The 19,556-nt window shown below is 39.2% G+C and overlaps 1 protein-coding gene across 4 annotated transcripts in view; it reads left to right on the forward strand.

The window, feature by feature from the left end:
* Nucleotides 1-19,556, forward strand: part of ppp1r9a (protein phosphatase 1, regulatory subunit 9A) — a 146,663-nt gene that overhangs the window by 89,980 nt on the left and 37,127 nt on the right. For all 4 annotated transcript variants that reach the window (XM_052016494.1, XM_052016495.1, XM_052016496.1 and 1 more), the window contains exons 10-14: nt 969-1,158; nt 2,463-2,513; nt 9,868-10,025; nt 18,813-18,921; nt 19,383-19,467. In XM_052016494.1, the coding sequence (XP_051872454.1) occupies nt 969-1,158; nt 2,463-2,513; nt 9,868-10,025; nt 18,813-18,921; nt 19,383-19,467 (593 nt within the window). The remainder of the gene's footprint in view (nt 1-968; nt 1,159-2,462; nt 2,514-9,867; nt 10,026-18,812; nt 18,922-19,382; nt 19,468-19,556) is intronic.

Below are 19,556 nucleotides of genomic sequence, written 5' to 3' on the forward strand. Positions count from 1 at the left end.
AAAAAAAATGTTGTAGTGGGGGCACAAGGTGAAAGAGAAGTAAATCCAGCTGGGCAACTCTTTCAGAAACCTGTGCAGGTATTATGGGGCAATCAGCCTTCCTCTACGCTGTAAGAATCTGTGAGGAAATTTTACCCTCCATAGAATGAGCATGGGGTTAGGGATCTGGCTTAAAAATTGGAACCTGTATCCAGTGAACTCAGTTTTATTGGGTATCAGTTGAAAAGTGGGTGATTAACCAGCTCTCCAGAGATTTTCCCCTAATGTAAATATTTTATTGAGGCTTGTCGCTAAAATGATTAGCTGCGTTATAAATTCAAAATGTTTCCCCAAGCTTGAGCTTCTTGGCAACTTTGAAGTGGCAAAAATAGTTTGATCCAGTTGACGAGCACTTTTCCAGTGTTGTATATGGATCAGCAGAAGGAAGAGTGATTCACTTCAGCCTAATCTGTTATATTATGTGATTTTGACATTCCCAACAATATAGCCCTGGCTTTTTTCACCCTCGTAATATTATTCCATGCCCCTCATGATTTCTCCATTCAGTCCTGCTGGGGGAAGGAAGGAGTCCATAATTCTAAATTCAGCCTTGCAGTTAAATTCAGCAAAACCTCTGGGAAACACTGAGCCTATGATTCTATGAAAAGAAAAATGGTATATAATTCCATAACTACTTTTGATCTTATTAAGTTACTTGCCAGAAGTCCTTACCTAGACTTTTCTAGCCATCAATGGACAAAAGGCCCAGTGATAACATTTACATGTAACATTACAGATTAAGGAAATATGATTTGTCATTTATAACAGTTTGCTAATTTCCCTCAGAGCAAGCTACTGAATGTCAAGCAAAGGGTTATTAACGTTTTGAGACTCGCACTTCCTTACTTAATGGTTTGAACCAATTAAACTAATTTGTTTATAATATGTTGTATTTCACAACAGATTAAAATATATATATAATTTTCTAGATTACAGAACTGAAGGTTGAGCTTCAAAAATTGACAAGAACCAACGGGACGCAAGTGAACAACAATAATAACATCTTTGGAGAGGAGCAAGACAGGCGAACATCAGTGGATACAATGAGAGAAACTCCAATTAAAGCAATTGATGGCTTGACAAGAATGCAGAAGTATCACCACAGCAATTCAATTGAAGGTGTGGGTGGAGATAAAATCTTACACAAGTAAAGCATTCTTAAACATTTTAAACCCTCTTGGCCTGATTGGGTGAAAATAACTGGAATATCTATTATTACTGATGATCCGGCATAAAAATAATATCTGAAATAGAGAGTTTACTGCTTAAAAAAAACAAAAGCCTGAAGTGAAAAAAGCTCTTTTACGAAAGTGGAATATGTTTTGCTATTTGTAGGCCATGCAGGTTTCTACTACATCATCTGAGAAACTGGAAATGGACTGAGTGTTCAGCCTGACAGACTGGGTATAAAACAAGTGAGCTAGTTTGTTCAGTTTCCTAAGTTACATTGGAGTTGCATTTATCCAGATAAGTGGAGAATGTTTCATTCCTTACCTCCCTTGTGTTTTTGGGAAATTAAGAGATGTTTCAAAGTACCTGACCTTTTGATTATTTGTCATTTATGTGACTGAACCAGTTAACTGTAGGATGACCTGCTCCCACTCTCCAGCCCCATCACCAGAACGTTGCAGTGAGGGATTCAATAATGATGGTGCCTCTGAATGTCAGGAAGATGTGGTTAGACTTCCATGAAGACGATGCTTGCCTGACACTTCTGTGGTGTGAATGGTACTTACCATTTACCAGCCCAAGCCTGAATGTTGTTCAAGTTTTGCTGCACTTATTATTTGACAAGCTAGAAATGGCCTGAGCGCTATACAGAATTCAGCAAGCTTCTTCACTTCTGTTGTCATGATGAGGGAAAGGTCATTGATGAAGCACCTGAAGATGATTAGCCTAGGTCACTATCCTGAGGAGTTTCTGTAGTGGTGTCCTGGGCTAGAGGTGATTGATCTCTAACAGCCACAACCATCTTCTTTCGTTGGAGGTATGAGAGTCAGTGAGAGTTTCTCCCCATTCTCATTGACCTGAATTTTACTAGGGATGCTTAATGTCACATTCATTAAAATGATGCTTCCACGTCCAGGGCAGTCATTCCTCACCTCAAAATCCAAAACTGAGTTCTTCAGCTGATGTTTGTACGATACTGTAGGTATTGGTTTGGAGAAAAGTAACACAGATTTATATTTGCATTTTACAGCATAGTAGACCATTGACCCAACAGATATCATTTCAGCCCTGGTTTCAATATACTGTGTTAAAAAGGTAGAAATAACCATCAATTGTGGATGGATAGAACATTGGATAATTGGAACTGTACAGTACATATGCTTTTTGTGATAGATTATCTTGGGAGATACATCATTTTGATTTCATGGATAGCTGTTGCTTATGGGTAATGGATATATTTTAATAATTCACAGGAGAAACTGAATCTTCAACCGTAAAATCAGCTGACTCAGATGAGGTTTTTGGTAAGTTTACCATAACATTCAGATGTGTGTATCAGCACTGTTTTACTGTACTTCACGCTCAAAGGCATGAAATATCTTGATAGGTACCAAAGGTAACCAAATTCCTTTCTGATAGGTACCAAAGGTAACCAAATTACTTGCTCAGTTACTGATTGTATATAAAGCTATAGCCCTTACCATTAAGAAATATTTTGATAATTCAAATGATGCTTCACGGATATAATGGGGCAAGAGAAGTGACTGAAAAAATAGTCATGGAGAAAGGCCTTGAGAAGGATTGTTAAAGAGGTATGGTGTTGATGGATTTACAGGAGAATTTTCAGATAGTCTGACAAAGGCATCTTAAGATCATGGTCTGATTAAATAATTAAATATAGTGTAGATTCAAGAATATAAATGTATGCAAGACAGTAAAAAGATGGAGAAACTGAGTAGTGGGGGCATTTGTTAATGAAAATAAAGATTTTAAATTGTGGTACAGAAGCAATTAAGTTCATTTAAGAAAGCAATAAGCAAGTAGGGCCTAGAGCAAAATAAAGTGTAGGACTTTTGAAATCATAGCTTTTCACAGAAGGGAGAAAAAAAATAACAACTTGTTTTAGTGTTTCATGGAATTGAGTTATCTAATTATTTTTTATTAGCTCACTTTAACAGTAACTATGCAATTCCTTTTGTAAAGAACTTTGCATGATCTGGTGTTCATGACAATAGTGCTCAAGAGGCTAGTCTAGGAGAACATTGGATTAACACACAAAAATAATAAAAGCAAGGAAATGGTAGCTGACTGAGTGAGTCAACAGTAATTATGGATAAAGTGGATATATGTTAGCCATTCTGGTAAGGTGTGGCGTGCAGAAATTGAAATGTGGTTCAAGTTCAAACCAGATATCAAGCTTGAATATTTATCTTTTCAGTTTGAGGGATGGGAATGTTATGCCAAGAGGACAACATTTCTGGTGAAGAGTAGGGCAAGATAGCTTTGGTCTTCCTGGTATTTAACTGCCAGTTGTGAAGAATGAAGTCTCCCATAATTACTGTTATACTCTCCTTAAAAGCACCCTTTAAGTTTTGATTGATTCTCCATTAATATAGCCACAATGCAGAGGGATATACAGAAGATTCACACCAAGGATTCACACCAATAATTTCTTTCCTTTGTATTTTCTTACCTCCTGATTCTGATTTTTCATTCTTCTGAGATGAGATATTTTCCCCACTATTCTAATATCATCTTTTATTATCAGAGCTAGCCCTACATCTTTTCCATTCTGTCTATCCTTCCAAAATGTCAAGTAACCTAGAATCTGATCTATTGGTATTGGTTTGTTATTGTCACATATACTGCGATACAGTGAAAAGTTTTTCTATGTGCCATCCAGACCGATCATGCCATACATAATTACACTGAGGTAGTAAAAAGAAAACAGAAGGCAGAATATAGTGTTGCAGTTACAGAGAAAGTGCATTGCAGGTAGGTGAATAAAGAGCAAGGACCATGACAAGATAGATTGGGAGATCAAGAGTTTATCTGTCTATGGTCTCCTGACTGTTACAACGAGGCCTAATGCAAGCTTGAGGAGTTACACCTCATGTTCTATCTGAATATGTTGCAGCCAATAATGGCCATTTCTACCAGTCATCCATCTGTGATTTTTTTTTGGCTCAGTTCTCTTACTCAATTAGTATAGCCTGGCCTGCTGAACATATACTGGCCCTGCTATTAGCAACACACAACACAGATAAATGAGTATAATGCAGGCACAGTAGTGTAGCGGTTAGCATAACGCTATTACAGCACCAGCGACGCGAGTTCAATTCCGGCCGCTGTCTGTAAGGAGTTTATATGTTCTCCCCGTGTCTGCGTGGGTTTCCTCCGGGTGCTCCAGTTTCCTTCCACATTCCAAGGACGTACAGGTTAGGAAGTTGTGGGCATACTATGTTGGCACCGAAAGAGTGGTGACACTTGTGGGCTACCCCCGGAATGCTCTATGCAAAAGATGCAATTCACTATGTGTTTCGATGTATTGTGATTAATAAAGAAATCTTATAATATGCTTCTGTCACATTAATCCATTTGATCTTACCTTATCAGAGATATTTCCTCTGTCCTATCTATCTATCTCTACCCCACCTTCTTTGTTACTGAAAATATCATGCTTTCTGTTTTCTAGTTCTGATGAAGGGTCTCAGACCTGAAACATTCACTCTTTCCAATATTTCTTTTTCCACTGATGCTGCCCGGACCTGGGTGTTTTTCTCTTTTTATTTGAGATTTCCAGCGTGTGATTTTCTGATATAAGATCAGCTTAACTTTAGTCTGGTTATCTGCCAGAACCTGAGTAATATAGAGTGTAAACTCTTCCCTCCATTTTCCTTAGATCAGCTATATGCCTAAAGATCTGGTAGCTTGAGTAGTTTTCTTTTTGTTCCATTGTGTATTACCACAGTTGAACTTCACGGCTTGTTTTTTTCTTGGCACATATGTCCACATGTTAACTCATTTGGGAGAAATCACACCAGATGTTTGCTATTCTGATTTGGTCGTGGCATCTGCATTTCATGGCTTCATCAGCCAGCACTTGTTGCAGTATCTTTCCATTTTAGATATTTTATTTTTATTTATAAAGGAGCATCTTGTGCAAAGCATTACTTCCACTGTGTGTGCCTACCAACATGTGGACAGGTACGGTGTGCTTCTGGAGCAAAAAATAGCTGATGAAGGTTCCTTAACCTGAAACAGTAATTCTGTTTCTCTTCCCACAGATGCTGTTTGACTCACTAACAGCTTCTAACATTCTCTGTTTTTGTGTCTTTCTGGAATCTGCTACAGTGAAATCATGTATCAACATTATACAATTTGTCGCATGCTACAATCATTAAGATGGTTCCAACCAATATTACTGATGTTTCACCCAGTACAATTGCAACTGCAGTCATGGGTCAACATGGAACCTCAAGATGTGAATCTGCTATTGGAGGATATGGGATGCTTTGCATTGCTCCAGATGATCTTGTGCATTATTGTCATCTGATGGATTTCACAGAGTTTGGCAATGAAAACCCTTGCCCGCCAAAGAGCAACAGGAGGAGGAGGAAGAGACTGGTAATGCCAAGTGAGGATGAAGACATGTTCTTTCTGAATGTGCAGTTAGGATGCACCTATAACCTTGTGATTAACATGAGGCGTAATTCCACTAAGTTGGGGCACAAACATAAAGGCAGTCCTTGTCTCAGTATGGAATGGTTAGTGAGAAGTTGCTGTTGTGTCAAACTAATGTGTGGCATAACCATCTGCAACAAGTGATGGTCTCACCATTTTTCCTTGAGTTTCAATGGTATTATTGTCCACTAGTGCATCCTGTGAGAATATGGATAAATGATACATGTAGACCTTGCAACTAACCTTATGCATCCTTAAATGATAAGAAGCAGAAACCTGAATCACCATATTGACTAAGTTCTCATGTTACCACCTCTCTGTTTCTGAGCAACTCTGGTTCTCTTCTCCACCTATCATGAAAGCCTGATGCAAACAAATCTAAGCATCAGGAGTTTTAGTACATATAATCAAAACCAAAAGCATATACAGTCATTTATTGATCATGGTTGTGCATTCCCTTTTACCTTTATATTAATTTCTTAAGATTCTGAACATTGCTTGCACTGCTGGGAATTATTGTCCGTTCCTAATTACCCCTGTAACATAGAGACATTTAAGAGTCCCAAGTCTGCTAGTTCTTAAGAGAGTCTGCCAGTTCTTAAGATCGCTAGTTTCTTTAAATGACTTGAAACAATGTTACTTGCTGCAGTCTCTGTGACTGCAGATTTCAGCTGTAGCAGTTGTAAACAGCAGTGTTTTATAATTCCCTTGGGAGCTGCACACAAAAAAAGTTCCCTCTCTCCGGCGCCATCTTTAACATCAAACCTCCAGAACAAAATGTCCTGCACCTGTCTTCATACTTTGTTTCAAGAGCACTATAAATTGTTTAGGAATATGTAGCCAAACCTACATTTACTTTTCAGAACAAAATGAGTCTTTTTAAAACTTAAATTTCAAAACACTATGCTGTTCCTAAGTTATCACCAGCTATCTATTGACATAGGAGTTCAGAGCCAAGGGGAGAGCCTGGATATGGGGATGTAGGGGAAATCAAGACCCCTTCTACATCCTCCACCAACCTATACCACTTGGTTGACAGCCCTAGGGTTTAGGCCAACCCTCCTTTCACATCCATCCTCCATATAGATGAGGAATCCCTTGGCTTATTCCTTGGCAGCTTCTCTTCGGCCCTGGCTCAAGAGAAGCTGTGAGCAGTGACTTAGGCATATTGGAACCCATGGTGCTCTTGGCCAGACCTACCATTCAATATTGAGTTGTGGTGACTTGTGTTGATAGCAAAGGCCATCCACTGATACTATACATAGACCAGGCAGTTCCACCTGGCATGGAAGTTTATGGAGAGCTCAGTGGCACAATGGAATCCCTTGAAATTGATTGGAAGACTGGCAAATGGCCACCCATGACCATTTGCCTGTCTTTTCATAGAAAGCACATATTCTAAGTGCTGCAATTAACTGCCATTGGACCAGTGAAAAATATTCTCAAATCTGCTGCAGATGGCAGTTCAAGCCAACTTTCTCTTGCATGAGATGGGAAAGAGTTTCTGGAGCTTATTACATTGGTTAATATGTCTACCATTGTCAATAGCTGGGTGAAACTGCAGGAATGTTGAACGAGTGTTAGGTTTGTCAGTGTTGTAGGATATTTGTTGTAAGTGTTACTTTCACTAATTTTGACCATTCAAGTGAGATCACTAAATCTTTGGGGCTTTAGAACAACTTATTGAGGCATCGCTGCAGACATTGATCTCTTTGGCCATCTCCCACTGCCACTTTTATTTCAGCCCTTAATGGCTTCCTGAGCCCATTCCAGGTTCTATGCTGCAATTGTTGTTAAGTTCAATCCTCACTTTTTTCTTGACGTGCAGACATATCATGAATTATCATTGATTAATTTGAGTTGGTATTAATAGTAATTACTTGTGCATATACTGTACCAAAGTATGAAACAGGATGAATGCAACCATCTAAGATTCTAGCTATTTGCCCTTGCCTAAAATGTGTTTGTGAAAATCGCACAATATTGGCACTAGGGTTAATGAGCATAGGTGTTATTTTAGTTTCTTTATTGGCCATGAAATTTCTAGTCCGATCTGTGTTAATGTTGGCTGAGGCGTTAATATTGGCAATGATATCAGAAATAACTATCCTGTGCTTTTTGAAATAGTGTGATGGGATCTTTTGTGTCCAGTTGAGATGGACCTCAATCTTAATGTCTGAAATCCCAAAATTAAGCACTCAAAAATGCTGATCTAGATCTTGCGCTTCAATTTCTAGAGAGAAACTTAAAGTCAAAAACCAGAACGTAATAGTTGGGAATGCCACTTCAGAGTAACACCCTATTCAAATGGTCAAATAAGATTTGGGGGAAAGAAGTGAATGTACAGTAATTTGCAGCTAACACAAAAAAATGAAGACAAGTTGCCACGAGGATATACACAGATTGCAGAGAAATGTTGATAGGTGAGAGGGCAAAATGTTGGCAAAAGTTGCAGATATTTTTAACCTCTCCTTACTTCAATCTGAGGTTCTCACCTGCTCGAAGAAGACCACTATCATCCCGGTACCGAAGAAAAATAAGGTAATGTGCCTTAATGGCCACCGCCTGGCGACTCTGACATCCACCATGATGAAGTGCTTTGAGAGGCTGGTCATGACACACAACTTCAGTCTCCTTGACAACCTCAACCCACTGCAATTCGCCTTCTGCCAAAACAGGTCCATGGTGGATGCCATCTCCCTGGCCCTACACTCATCTCTGGAGCATCTGGAGTGTAAAGACACCTACATTAGACTATTATTTATTGATTACAGCTCCACCTTCAATAATATAATTCCAAGCAAGGACATCTCCAAACTCCTAGACCTGGGATTCAACACCTTCCTTTGCAACTGGATCCTTGACTTCCTGTCAACGGACCCCAATCAGTAAGGATAGGCAGCAACACCTCCACCTCGATTATCCTCAACACAGGTGCCCAGTGAGGCTGCATCCTTTGCTCTCTACTCTATTCCCTATACACTTACGATTGTGTGGCTGGATTCTGCTCTAACTCCATCTACAAGTTTTCAGATGATACCACCATAGTGGACCAAATCTCACCACTGAGTCGGAGTATAGGAAGAAGATAGAAAGCCTAGTGGCATGGTGTCATGACAACAACCTTTCCCTCAATGTCAGCAAAACAAACGGGCTGGTCATTGACCTTAGGAAAGGGGGCGGTGCACACGCTCCTGTTTATGTCAACGGTGCTGAGGTCGAGAGGGTTGAAAGCTTCAAGTTCCTAGGAGTGGACATCACCTATAGCCTGTGCTGGTCCAACCACATAGATGCCACAGCCAAAAAGCGCACCAATGCCTCTACTTCCTCAAGAGGCTAAAGAAATTTAGAATGTCCCCTTTGACCCTCACGAATTTTTTATGATTAAAAAATAGAAAGCATCCTATCCGGATGCATCACAGTTAGGTATGGCTACTGCTCTGCCTGAGACCACAGGAACTCCCGAGAATTGTGGACACAGCTCAGCACATCATGAAAACCAGCCTCCCCTCCATGGACTCTGTCTATACTTCTCGCTGCCTTGGTAAAGCAGCCAACCTAATCAAAGACCCCACCCACCCTGGACATTCTGTGTTGTCCCCACTCCCACTGGGCAGAAGATACAAAAGCCTGAAAGCACGTACCACCAGGTTCAAGGACCGCTTCTCTCTTGCTGTTATGAGACTATTGAATGGTCCCCTAGTATGATAAGAATGGACTTGACCTCACAATTTACCTTGTTCTGACCTTGTACCTTATTGTCTGCCTGCACTGCATTTTCTCTGTAACTGTAACACTTTATTCTGCATTCTGTTTCTTTCCTTTGTACTACCTCAATGCACTGTTATAATGAAATGATCTGTATAGATGGCATGCAAAACAGTTTTTCACTGTACCTCGGTACATGTGACGATAATAAACCAATTTACCAAATGGAGCATTGTGTCAGAAAATGCATAGTTCTTAATTTTGGAAGATCAATAATAGTAACAGAGATTTTTAAAAAACTGCAGAAAGCTTACAGCATGCAACTTCATAATAATATTGGTTAAGCTGCTGGAGTACTGAATTGCCTATTCCTGTTCCTGCTCATTATGGTGTTATGGTTTTCATCTGTCAATACATATTAATTAGTAATTGTTCACTGATTTCCAATTACTTGCTGTAAAAGAGGAATCTTTGATATCATTACAGATTTCAATGAAGCAGTGCCTGAAACAGAAAGATTAGACAGTAAAGCACTAAAGGCTCGAGTTAATCTTTCAGCCAAATCAAAACGACAACGTCCCTCCAGGTGTAGGCTACATGACAGTGTTAGTTCAACTGATGGTGATGATAGTCTTGAACGGAAGGTAAATGCAGCTCTTTTAATAATCATGTATGTTCTTGAATGATGCTTCAAGTTCATTAATTTGCCAAAAAACAGCTTTACTGTATAAATTCTGTCTTTATTTCTGGAAATGGAGCATTGTCTAAAAGTATATTATGTATTTTAACATCTTATGATAAATATTTTAAAGGATTAGAATGAACATTATTAATGTACTCAAGTGGCTACATTTATCATTTGAAGGCATAGCTTTGTGTTGATAAGAAATATTGTCTGCAGATGAGCAGATCAGTTCACCCTACTGTTAAAGTTAGTTGGAGCATGAACGTTCTTCAGTTTTGGGATTCCCCCATTCCTCATTCTAATGGCAAAGTATAATTTTATGGTGTTGCAATCTGAAAGTGCAATGTGAAAAGTTGAGGTGATCATTTCAGAAGTCAAATTAAAAGCAGAATTTCACATTTCCATTTTTTTTTCCATATTGGAAAATTAGGGAATGCATGTTTCATAGAATTTTACATGGATCATGATGGACTTCAGACCTGTGTTGGCTCTGAGAGCGACTGTATCCATTCTCAGTCATGCTGTCTACATTCCCCAGCACACACAAATTTCTCATTTTCACATAACTATCCACTTTTTTTTTACTCATTCATGGCAAGACCAAAATGTATTGGCCATTGCTAATTGAGAGAAGGTGCTGCTGATCTGCCTCCCTGAAATACAGCAGTTAATCTGTTGAAAGTACTTCTGCAATGTTGAGAGGTAGAATGGCATGTGATTTAGAGGGCAACTGGGAGACGTTGATGTCCCTTGCACCTACTGCTGCTGTGTTGAATCTCAGTAGGTACAATATTGTGCTGTTCATCCTGGTCCTAGAGATAAAAGAGTTCGGGAGATGCTGTCAACCTTTGGCAAGTTGCTGCAGTGCATCTTGAAGACAATGCATGTTAGATGGCCTAGTATGCCAGTGATGATGGAAGTGAATATTAGTAGTGTAGTGTCGTAGAGTGATACAGCATAGAAACAGGCTCTTCGGTCCAACTTATCCATGCCAACCAAGGTGCCTTCCTGAGCTGGTTCCATTTGCCTGCATTTGGCCCATATCACTAAATTTTTCCTATACAAATGTTATAATTGTACCTGCCACCACCAATTCCTCTGGCACTCATTCCATATACCCACCATCCTCTGTGTGGATAAACTTGCCCCTCAGGTCCCCTTTAAATCTTTCCCCTTCCACCTTAAACTTACGCCATCTAGTATTAGATTCCCCTACCCTGGAATAAAACACTGAGTATTCATCTTATCTATGCCCCTCATGATTTTATTTACCTTTTATAAGGTTGCCCTCAGCCTCCTTTGCTCCATTAGGGGCCCCCTCTCTAGTAGGGCCATCCACTTATTGCATGAGAAAACTTTACTGGACACTTTTCAATTCTGCACCATCAAATCTCTTTATTGTATAGTAGTCTCAGTCAATATTAGGGAAGTTAAGGCTGCTTACTAGTACACCCTATTATTCCTACAACTTTCTGTGATCTCCTACATCTTTACTTCTCTAATTCCTGCCGACTCTTCAGGAGCCTATAGTACAATCCCACCAAAGTGATCACTCCCTCTTTATTCCTGAGTTCTACCAATATAGCCTTATGGACATTCCCCCTCAAAGTATTGTTGTGAAGTTCTCTCTAATCAAAATAAATGCAACTACTCCTCTCTTACCTCTATCTCTATCAGACCCGTAGCATCTATACCCTAGAACATTTGAGCTGCCAGTCCTGCCCATCCCTCAACCATATTTCTGTAATAGGCATAATATCCCAGTCCCATGTGTCTATCCATGTCTTGAGTTCATCTACCTTACCTGTCAGTCTTGCATTAAAATAAATGCATTTTAGCCTATCAGACCACCTTTGCTACATGCCCTGCCCCTGCCAGTCCTGCTTACTGGACTTGCTCATTTTAACTTCTATATTTGCCTCAACTTATCTGCCACATTACTACTTTGCATCCCATCCCCTGCTAGTCTAAGGGATTAGTTTAGTTAGGCATTTAATTAGTTCAGCACAACTGTTCTATGTTCTAACTGCTCGGTGACATCCTTGACCCTGGTACCTGGGAGGCAGCCTACCATCTTGGAGTTGCATTCACACCTCAAAATCTATCTGTCCCCCAAACTACAGAGTCTCCTATCACTACAGATCTTCTTGACTCTGCCCTCCCATACTGTGCATCAGAGCCAGTCATTGTGTCACAGATTTGGCAGCTGCTGCTGCTCTTCTCTTGAAAGGCCATTCCCTCCTCCCCCAACTGCTGTTACTGACAGGAATGGCCACAGGGGAATCCTGTACTCCCTGTTGTCCACTGTACCTCTCCTGCTGGATGAAATACCAGTCAAACTAGCTACTTTATCCTGGATGGTGGTGTGATTCTTGTGTTGTTGTCATCCAGGCAAATAGACATTATTTCATTACATGCATGACCAGTGCCTTTTAGATGATGGAAAATCTTTTGAGATTTGGGACATAAATCATTCACTGCAGAATACTTAACATTTTACATTCTCTTGTAGCCACACTATTTACGTGGCTGCACTGATTGTTTTTCTGGGGAGTTGTGACCTCCAGGGTATTTGATGGTTATGGATTTAATGATGATGGTGACATTCATTGTCAAGGATAGGTTGTTTGACTCATCTTGGGGTGGGAGATTTCTGATCCATAATATTTCTATGGCACCAGTTTTACTTGTCACATCCTTCAAAGCCTGTACATTGTCCAAGTCCTCTTGCGTATGGACAACAGTGATCACATACCTGAGGAATTTTAAATGGAACCATGATCTCTACCAATGAGGAGGTAGCAGAGAACATCACCATTTGCAAGTTCCATTCCAAGGTACTACTCTCTATTGGCAATGTTTTGATCCAGAATTTATGGCCAAATGTGAATCGACTTGTGTGCTAACTCTGTACTTGTGTGGATTTTCTAGAAAGAACTTGCTGAAAAAAGCAATCCTTATCCTGGAAAGTGAGATCCTATGTTTTGACAGGGACATACTTAGTGTAAATCCAACACAAAGTGGGGACACACCAAGCACCACCCACAAAAAAAACTGATCATCCTTTGAAAGCCGGTTACCTTAACCATAACCTTGCCAACTCTCAAGTTTTCAAAACTTGATGTTTCTGACACTCAGAAGCATTTGAAATGTAATAAGTCTTAATATTTTTGAAGCTAAAATTAATATAAACAAAATACTTAGAAACATTTAAATAAATACCACTCATTCAATAAGTGTAAATTAATAAAGATTTACTTAAAGAGATTGTAAAATTAAAATAACAAATGAACAGAGAAAATGAGATGCCTAAGGTAAAAGGGAAAATGCAAAATATAGAACACCTGAGGGTCAAGCATGACAATAAAGCCAGTATGAAAATGAGGATATGGGTACGGTCTGATCGGAATCTGGACCAGTGAGTGTGGGGTTCACTACAAAGCTGTGACGCTGTTCTTGGTATTTCATTAACTTTGCTGGATCAGAAAATGAGGCCAAACTCAGAAAAGTCATGAGAGGGAAAGGAATGAAAATTGACAAGCCATCAGCAGCTTGTGCTACACTTGTAGTTAGAATGGAAGTGTTTGCTAAAGCTATCACCTAACTTGCAGTTGTTCTCGTCAATGTGGAGCAGACCAAACTAAGCAGTAGTTTCTCCATCTTTCCCATTTTCATGCAATTTTGTCCTCTCATTTGTTTTGTTATGTCCTTTGTTTTACTTTCGTTAAGATGCTTGTGCATGTAAATTGATTGAGCTGGTCTATCACTTTATTTCCATGATGCTTCCTCTCTTTTTTAAAATATATCTTGTATTTTTGATTATACTATTATCCTCCTTCATTTTTTAAGGTTTTAAGGGGAAACTCTAAAACATTCACTGAACTCTCCACAAACTTATCAATTTGAACTATCTGTTTCTATCTTTTGTTATTGTTTGAATCAGGTTTATTATCACTGACATATGTCGTGAAATTTGTTGTTTTATGGCAGTATTACAGTGCAAGACAGATTGCTGTTTCTCTTTAACTCTAGTCACTTTTCATAATTAAAGCTATTCCTTCATGGAACAAATTTGTGAATGGAGAGGTTGTCCTGTGAGAACAGAATAAAAAAGATTGCTTGGAGTTCTAGCTCACTGGTGTTGGGAAATAAATAAGAAGTGTATAATTGAGCTGCACAAGAAAGAAGTGTATAATTGAGCTGCACAAGAAAGGACTAACTTCGGGGTGAAAGTAACTCAATTTTTTTTACCAGTAGTATTGCATTGCTAACATTAGTGATTTAATCTATTCGTAGTGATTGTGTCAGCCACTTTCTTACTGGTACTGACTTACTTTCATCTGACCTGACCTGGTTGATGTTGCAATTGTTGTTTCCTCAGGATGGAGGATCTAGAACCAGGGACATTATCACAGTCAGCTGTTTAGAGTAGCGATGAGGATAAATTTCTTTACTTCCAGGAGAGTATGCCTTTGGAATGTTTTACCCTACAGGGCTGTGGGTGCACAATTGTTTTGAGCATTTTCAAATCTGGAATTAATAGATTTTTGCACACCAATAGAACTTAGGAATTTGGGAATTAGACAGTAAAGTAGACTAGGTATAGGATCAGGTGTGATCGTATTGAATGGTGGACCATGTTAGCTTGAAGGACAAGGCTGGCAGGATGACGAGGGATATTGAGGGTCTGGTCAGGAAAAGGAAGGAGACATGTCAGGTCCCTTGAGGAGTACAAGGCATGTAGGAGTACAATTAAGAAGGAAATTAGAAAGGCAAAAAGAGGACATGAGATATCCTTGGCAAAGAAGATAAAGGAGAATCCTAAAAGGTTCTATAAATACATTAAGAGCAAAAGGATAGCAAGCACAAGAATAGGTGCCCTTAAGGGTCACTGTGGTAATCTATATATAGAGCCTCGGGTGATGGCAGAGATCTTAAGTGAATACTACTAATTGGTACTTACTGTGGAGTAGGACATGGAAGCTAGTGGGTTCAGGGAAGAAAACTGATATCCTGAAATGTACTGACATTACAAAAGTGGAGGTGTTGCCATTCTTGAAGCACATAAAAGTGGATAAATCCCCAGGGCTTGACCAGATGTATCAGGGATATTGTGGAAAGCAAGGGAAGAAATTGTTGTAACCCTAGCAGAGATTTTTGTATCTTCATTACCCCTGGGTGAGGTACTGGAAGATTGGAGGATGTTTGATATTGTGCCTTTAATTAAGAGAGGCTGCAAGGACAAGCAAGGAAATTATAGAGCAGTCAACCGTACATCAGTATTGGGTTGATGAGGGATTCTGAGAGAGAGGGTCTGCCTGCATTTGCAAAGGCAAGGACAGATAAGGGATAGTCAGCATAGCTTTGTGTGTGGGAAATCATGTCTCACAAATTTGAATGAATTTTTTTTTGAAGAGTTGACCAAGAAGATTGATAAGGGAAAGGCAGTAGACAGTGTCTATGTGGACTTTAGCAGGCCTTTGACATGGTCCCGGGTGGTAGGCTGGTCTGGAAGGTTAGAACACATGGGATCCAGGATGAGCTAACCAATTTGATACAAAATTGGCTTGGTGGTAGGAGGCAGAGGGTTGTTCCTCAGATTGGATGCCTGTGTCCAGTGGTGTGCCGCTGAGATCGGTGCTGGGTCCCTGTTTGTCATGTATGTTAATGATTTGGATGTGCATGTCGGTGACATGATTAGCAAGTTTGCAGATGACACCAGAATTGGTGGTATAGTGAACAGTGAATAAGGTGTCTAAGGTTACAACCGGATTTTGATCAACTAGGAAAGAGGGTGAAAGAAAGGCAGATGGAATTTAAGTGTGAACTGATGTATTTTGGGACGTTAAACCTGGCCAAGACATGCACAGTAAATGGCAGAGCTTTGGGGAATGTCATTGAACAGAAAGATCTGGGGGTACAGGTGCATAGTTCCCTGAAAGTGGCACACAGGTAGACAGGGTGGTGAAGAAGGCTTATAGCATGCTTAACTTCATTGGCTGTGCATTGAGAATAAGAGTTGAAATGTTAGAGTGGTACAAAACATTGGTTGCAATGCACTTGGAATGTTGTGTGCAGTTCTGGTCACCATCTTATAGGAAGAATGTCATTAAGCTAGAGAGGATGCAGAAAAGATTAACAAGGATGTTGTCTGGACTGGAGGGTTTGTGTTATAAGGAGAGATTGGGTAGGCTGGGACTGTTTTCCCTGGAGTGAAGGAGGCTGAGCAGTGACCTGAGAGGTTTATAAAATTATGAGGGGTGTAGATAGGGTAGATAGTCACAGTCTTATTCCGAGGGTAGGAGAGTCTAAAACCAGAGAGTAAGGTGAGAGGGGAAAGACTTAAAGGGGATCTGAAGGGGAATTTTTTTCACAAAGAGAATGTTAGCTGTGTAGAAGTAGCTGCCAGAGGAGTGGTTAGAGGTAGTTGCAATTACAAGATTAAAAGTTATTTGTACAAGTACATGGATAAGAAAGGTTTGGAGGATATGGGCCAAACGCAGACAAATGGGATTAGTGTAGATAGACATCTTGGTCAGCATGGACAAGTTGCTGTATAACGCTATGAATCTATGTTTGAGGGACCACGTAATTAACTTAATCTATTTCTTAAGTTCCTACTTATCATTTCTTTGGCATCGAAGTTTTCCCAAAAGGAAGGGCATGAAGTTCAACCTATTTTGATTATTCTAAATTAATATTACAGGTTTAGCACTTTCTCTTTGTTTTTGCACTCTGTGTTCTTGTTTATAAAATCTGGGAATGCTTGTCTTTTTAAACAGCTTTGTCAATTTTTTTTTGGCTTTTAAAACATTTATGTATCTAAACCCCTGTCTATTCCTTTTAAAGTTTTACTGTTAATATGTATGTCCTCTTCTTATTCTTTGTCCTAAAATGCATCACCTCACATTTCTCAGCAGTAAATTTCATCTGGTATGTATCAACCCAATCTACTAATTTGTCTATGTCTTCCTAAAATTGTTTACTGTCCTCTTCATGTTAACCACAATTTCAGTCTTTGTATTATTTTCAGATTTTGGTATTATGCCCTTGTAACTAAATGTTAAGAGCAATGGTAGCAAAGCTAAGCTGTGGTGGGTGAGGAGGGCACTACTGGTTAGATCTCTATATTCTGAATAACAGTAGTCAATCACAAATATCTGTTTTTATATCTAAGTGAGATTCTGTCCACAACATTTAACATGTTATGTTTATTTTTTTATCAAGAAGTCTACTGAGCAATGTTTAGAAAATTCACAAACACAATACCATTGCATTTCCTTTGATACTCAAATTCACTAGATCCACCTAGCTTTCAAAACTGGTGGAGAGCAGTAACATTGTCATCAAAGCACATTTTTAAATTGGGAGGAATCCATTTGATATGTTACTGTTAAAAGTGATATTGGTGACTTGATACAATTTTGGCCATTCACTGATCTTAATGTGTATATCTCTTTCTAAAAACCTCCAAGAACTCTCAAATCCCCAATTGAGGCACAATTGTTGTTATACCAAGAAAAGTTGGGGAACAAATTTATCTTCAAATTCCAGATTTGAGAGTTTTTGAACCATAGTCCTATCTCTAGGTTTATAGTTATGATTTTACAGTTCTGCACAGATTTAAATATTCACAATGAGCTTTTGTTGTAGAGTTCCATTTGGTATAGTTAAATACTACACAGAATTGCACTATTTAACCATTCATTCTTGTTTTGTGACTCTCTAAATTAGTCCAGAAATCTGAGTTTATTCCCAGCGCAGGCTCTGAATTTCCTGAATTGCATGTACACAAAAAAGTATGCTGAAGTTTTCACTGGTTTCTTCATTGATATTGCCTGAAAATTCCACATGAAGCTCATTTACCTATGCTGGAATGAAAGCTAGAGTGAAACAAATGCAAATGCAGTACTACAAGTAGTGAGTTGATTGCTTTCTTTAGTCATGGACATTCTTCACACATCTTTCTGTTGTTCTTCCCATTGCATAATTGTCGGAACAGTTGTATGTCCTTTAAGAAGATAATTCCAGCTGCTCATTCCTTCATGAAAACATCAGTGAAAGAGTCCATATCAAAAAAATTGAGGGTAGGGGAGTCTGATACTGGAGGGCATAGGTTAAAGTGAGAGGGGAATGATTTAAAGGGGATGAGGAGCAAGGTTTTTTTATGCAGTGTTTGGTGGGTATATGGAACAAGCTGCCAAAGGAAGTGATAGAAGTGGGTTCAGTTACAACAGTTAAAGATATTTGGACAGGTCTATGGATAGGAAAGGTTTAGGGGGACATGGGCCAAATACGGGCAAATGGGGCTAGTTCAGGAAGGCACCTTGGTCAGCATGGATGAGTTAGGTCGAAGAACCTGTTTCCATGCTTTATAACTCTGACTCTAATTAAGGGTTCCCATCTATATCTCCCCACAGAACCCAATTGTATCAATCTAAGGCATTTGCCACCATGCCATGATCATGGATTGCCATTTTGTATGCTATTCAGAAATTCATTTGCCTTTTGTATTTCTCCCTTATTGGATTAAAAGCCTATAGATAGCTTTGGAAGCCCAATACATATTTCCAGATCTCCCTTGCCAACATCTTTGAGGACATGCTCACCAGCATCAGATTCTGGAGCATCTTCATTGTCTCCAGTAGTCAGCAATACAGTCTTCACGTTTGATACCACAGTGGAAAATCAAATTCTGGGAGAACATAATCAGCATGTTTTGACAACATCAGAGTGCTCTTTTCAGGATGCTGTGGGAGGGACCCCAACCTCATCACCTTCAAAATCCTGCCACAGTGCTGCGTTGCCTCCATTGCATCAAGTGGACAACCAATGCAAAATGAGAAAATCTGAAGGTAGAAGATACCACAATTTATCTGTCTTTCTAACCTCTGCTGGATAATCTAATTGCTGTGATAATAAAACTCTTTACTTCTATTAAGAGAAGGCTGTTAATTGCATCAATGTCTGTATTGCATCAATTCAAATCTATTTTATCGAGGTGATAACAGTAATTTTAAATGTTAAGTTTTGAAAGTTACCTTTTGCAGATGTGATGGTGTGTAACTATTTAATGATTTTATGCATTCCATTTTGATGTTTCTATACAATTTCTTGGTATTATTCCCCTCATAAAAATACAAATGGGAACTTACAACAGTGGATTCTGATGCTGCAGGTGTCAGATAACAATCCTATAATTGAAATGACCAAGTCTGGGTAATGGTAATTTGCTTTGTTGGTACATTCTTTTCTAAGAGCCTTTTCATCATTCCCAATAGTCTGTCTTACATCTAAATATCACTCTGGTTTCCAGATGACAGCAGAGCCATTTCTTCAAAGAAAGTCAGATCTTCTATGATTCAGAGAGAAAGCACAAAACAAAAGTTTCATGATTTTGGGTAGGTTCCAATTTCTAATCCCTACTTCATATTATAGCATGCATGCACTTAAAATTATCTGCTGTTTGAATTAATGGTGTCTGTGGAGC

The sequence above is a fragment of the Pristis pectinata genome, chromosome 5, assembly GCF_009764475.1.
Source record: "Pristis pectinata isolate sPriPec2 chromosome 5, sPriPec2.1.pri, whole genome shotgun sequence".
Lineage (NCBI taxonomy): Eukaryota > Metazoa > Chordata > Chondrichthyes > Rhinopristiformes > Pristidae > Pristis > Pristis pectinata.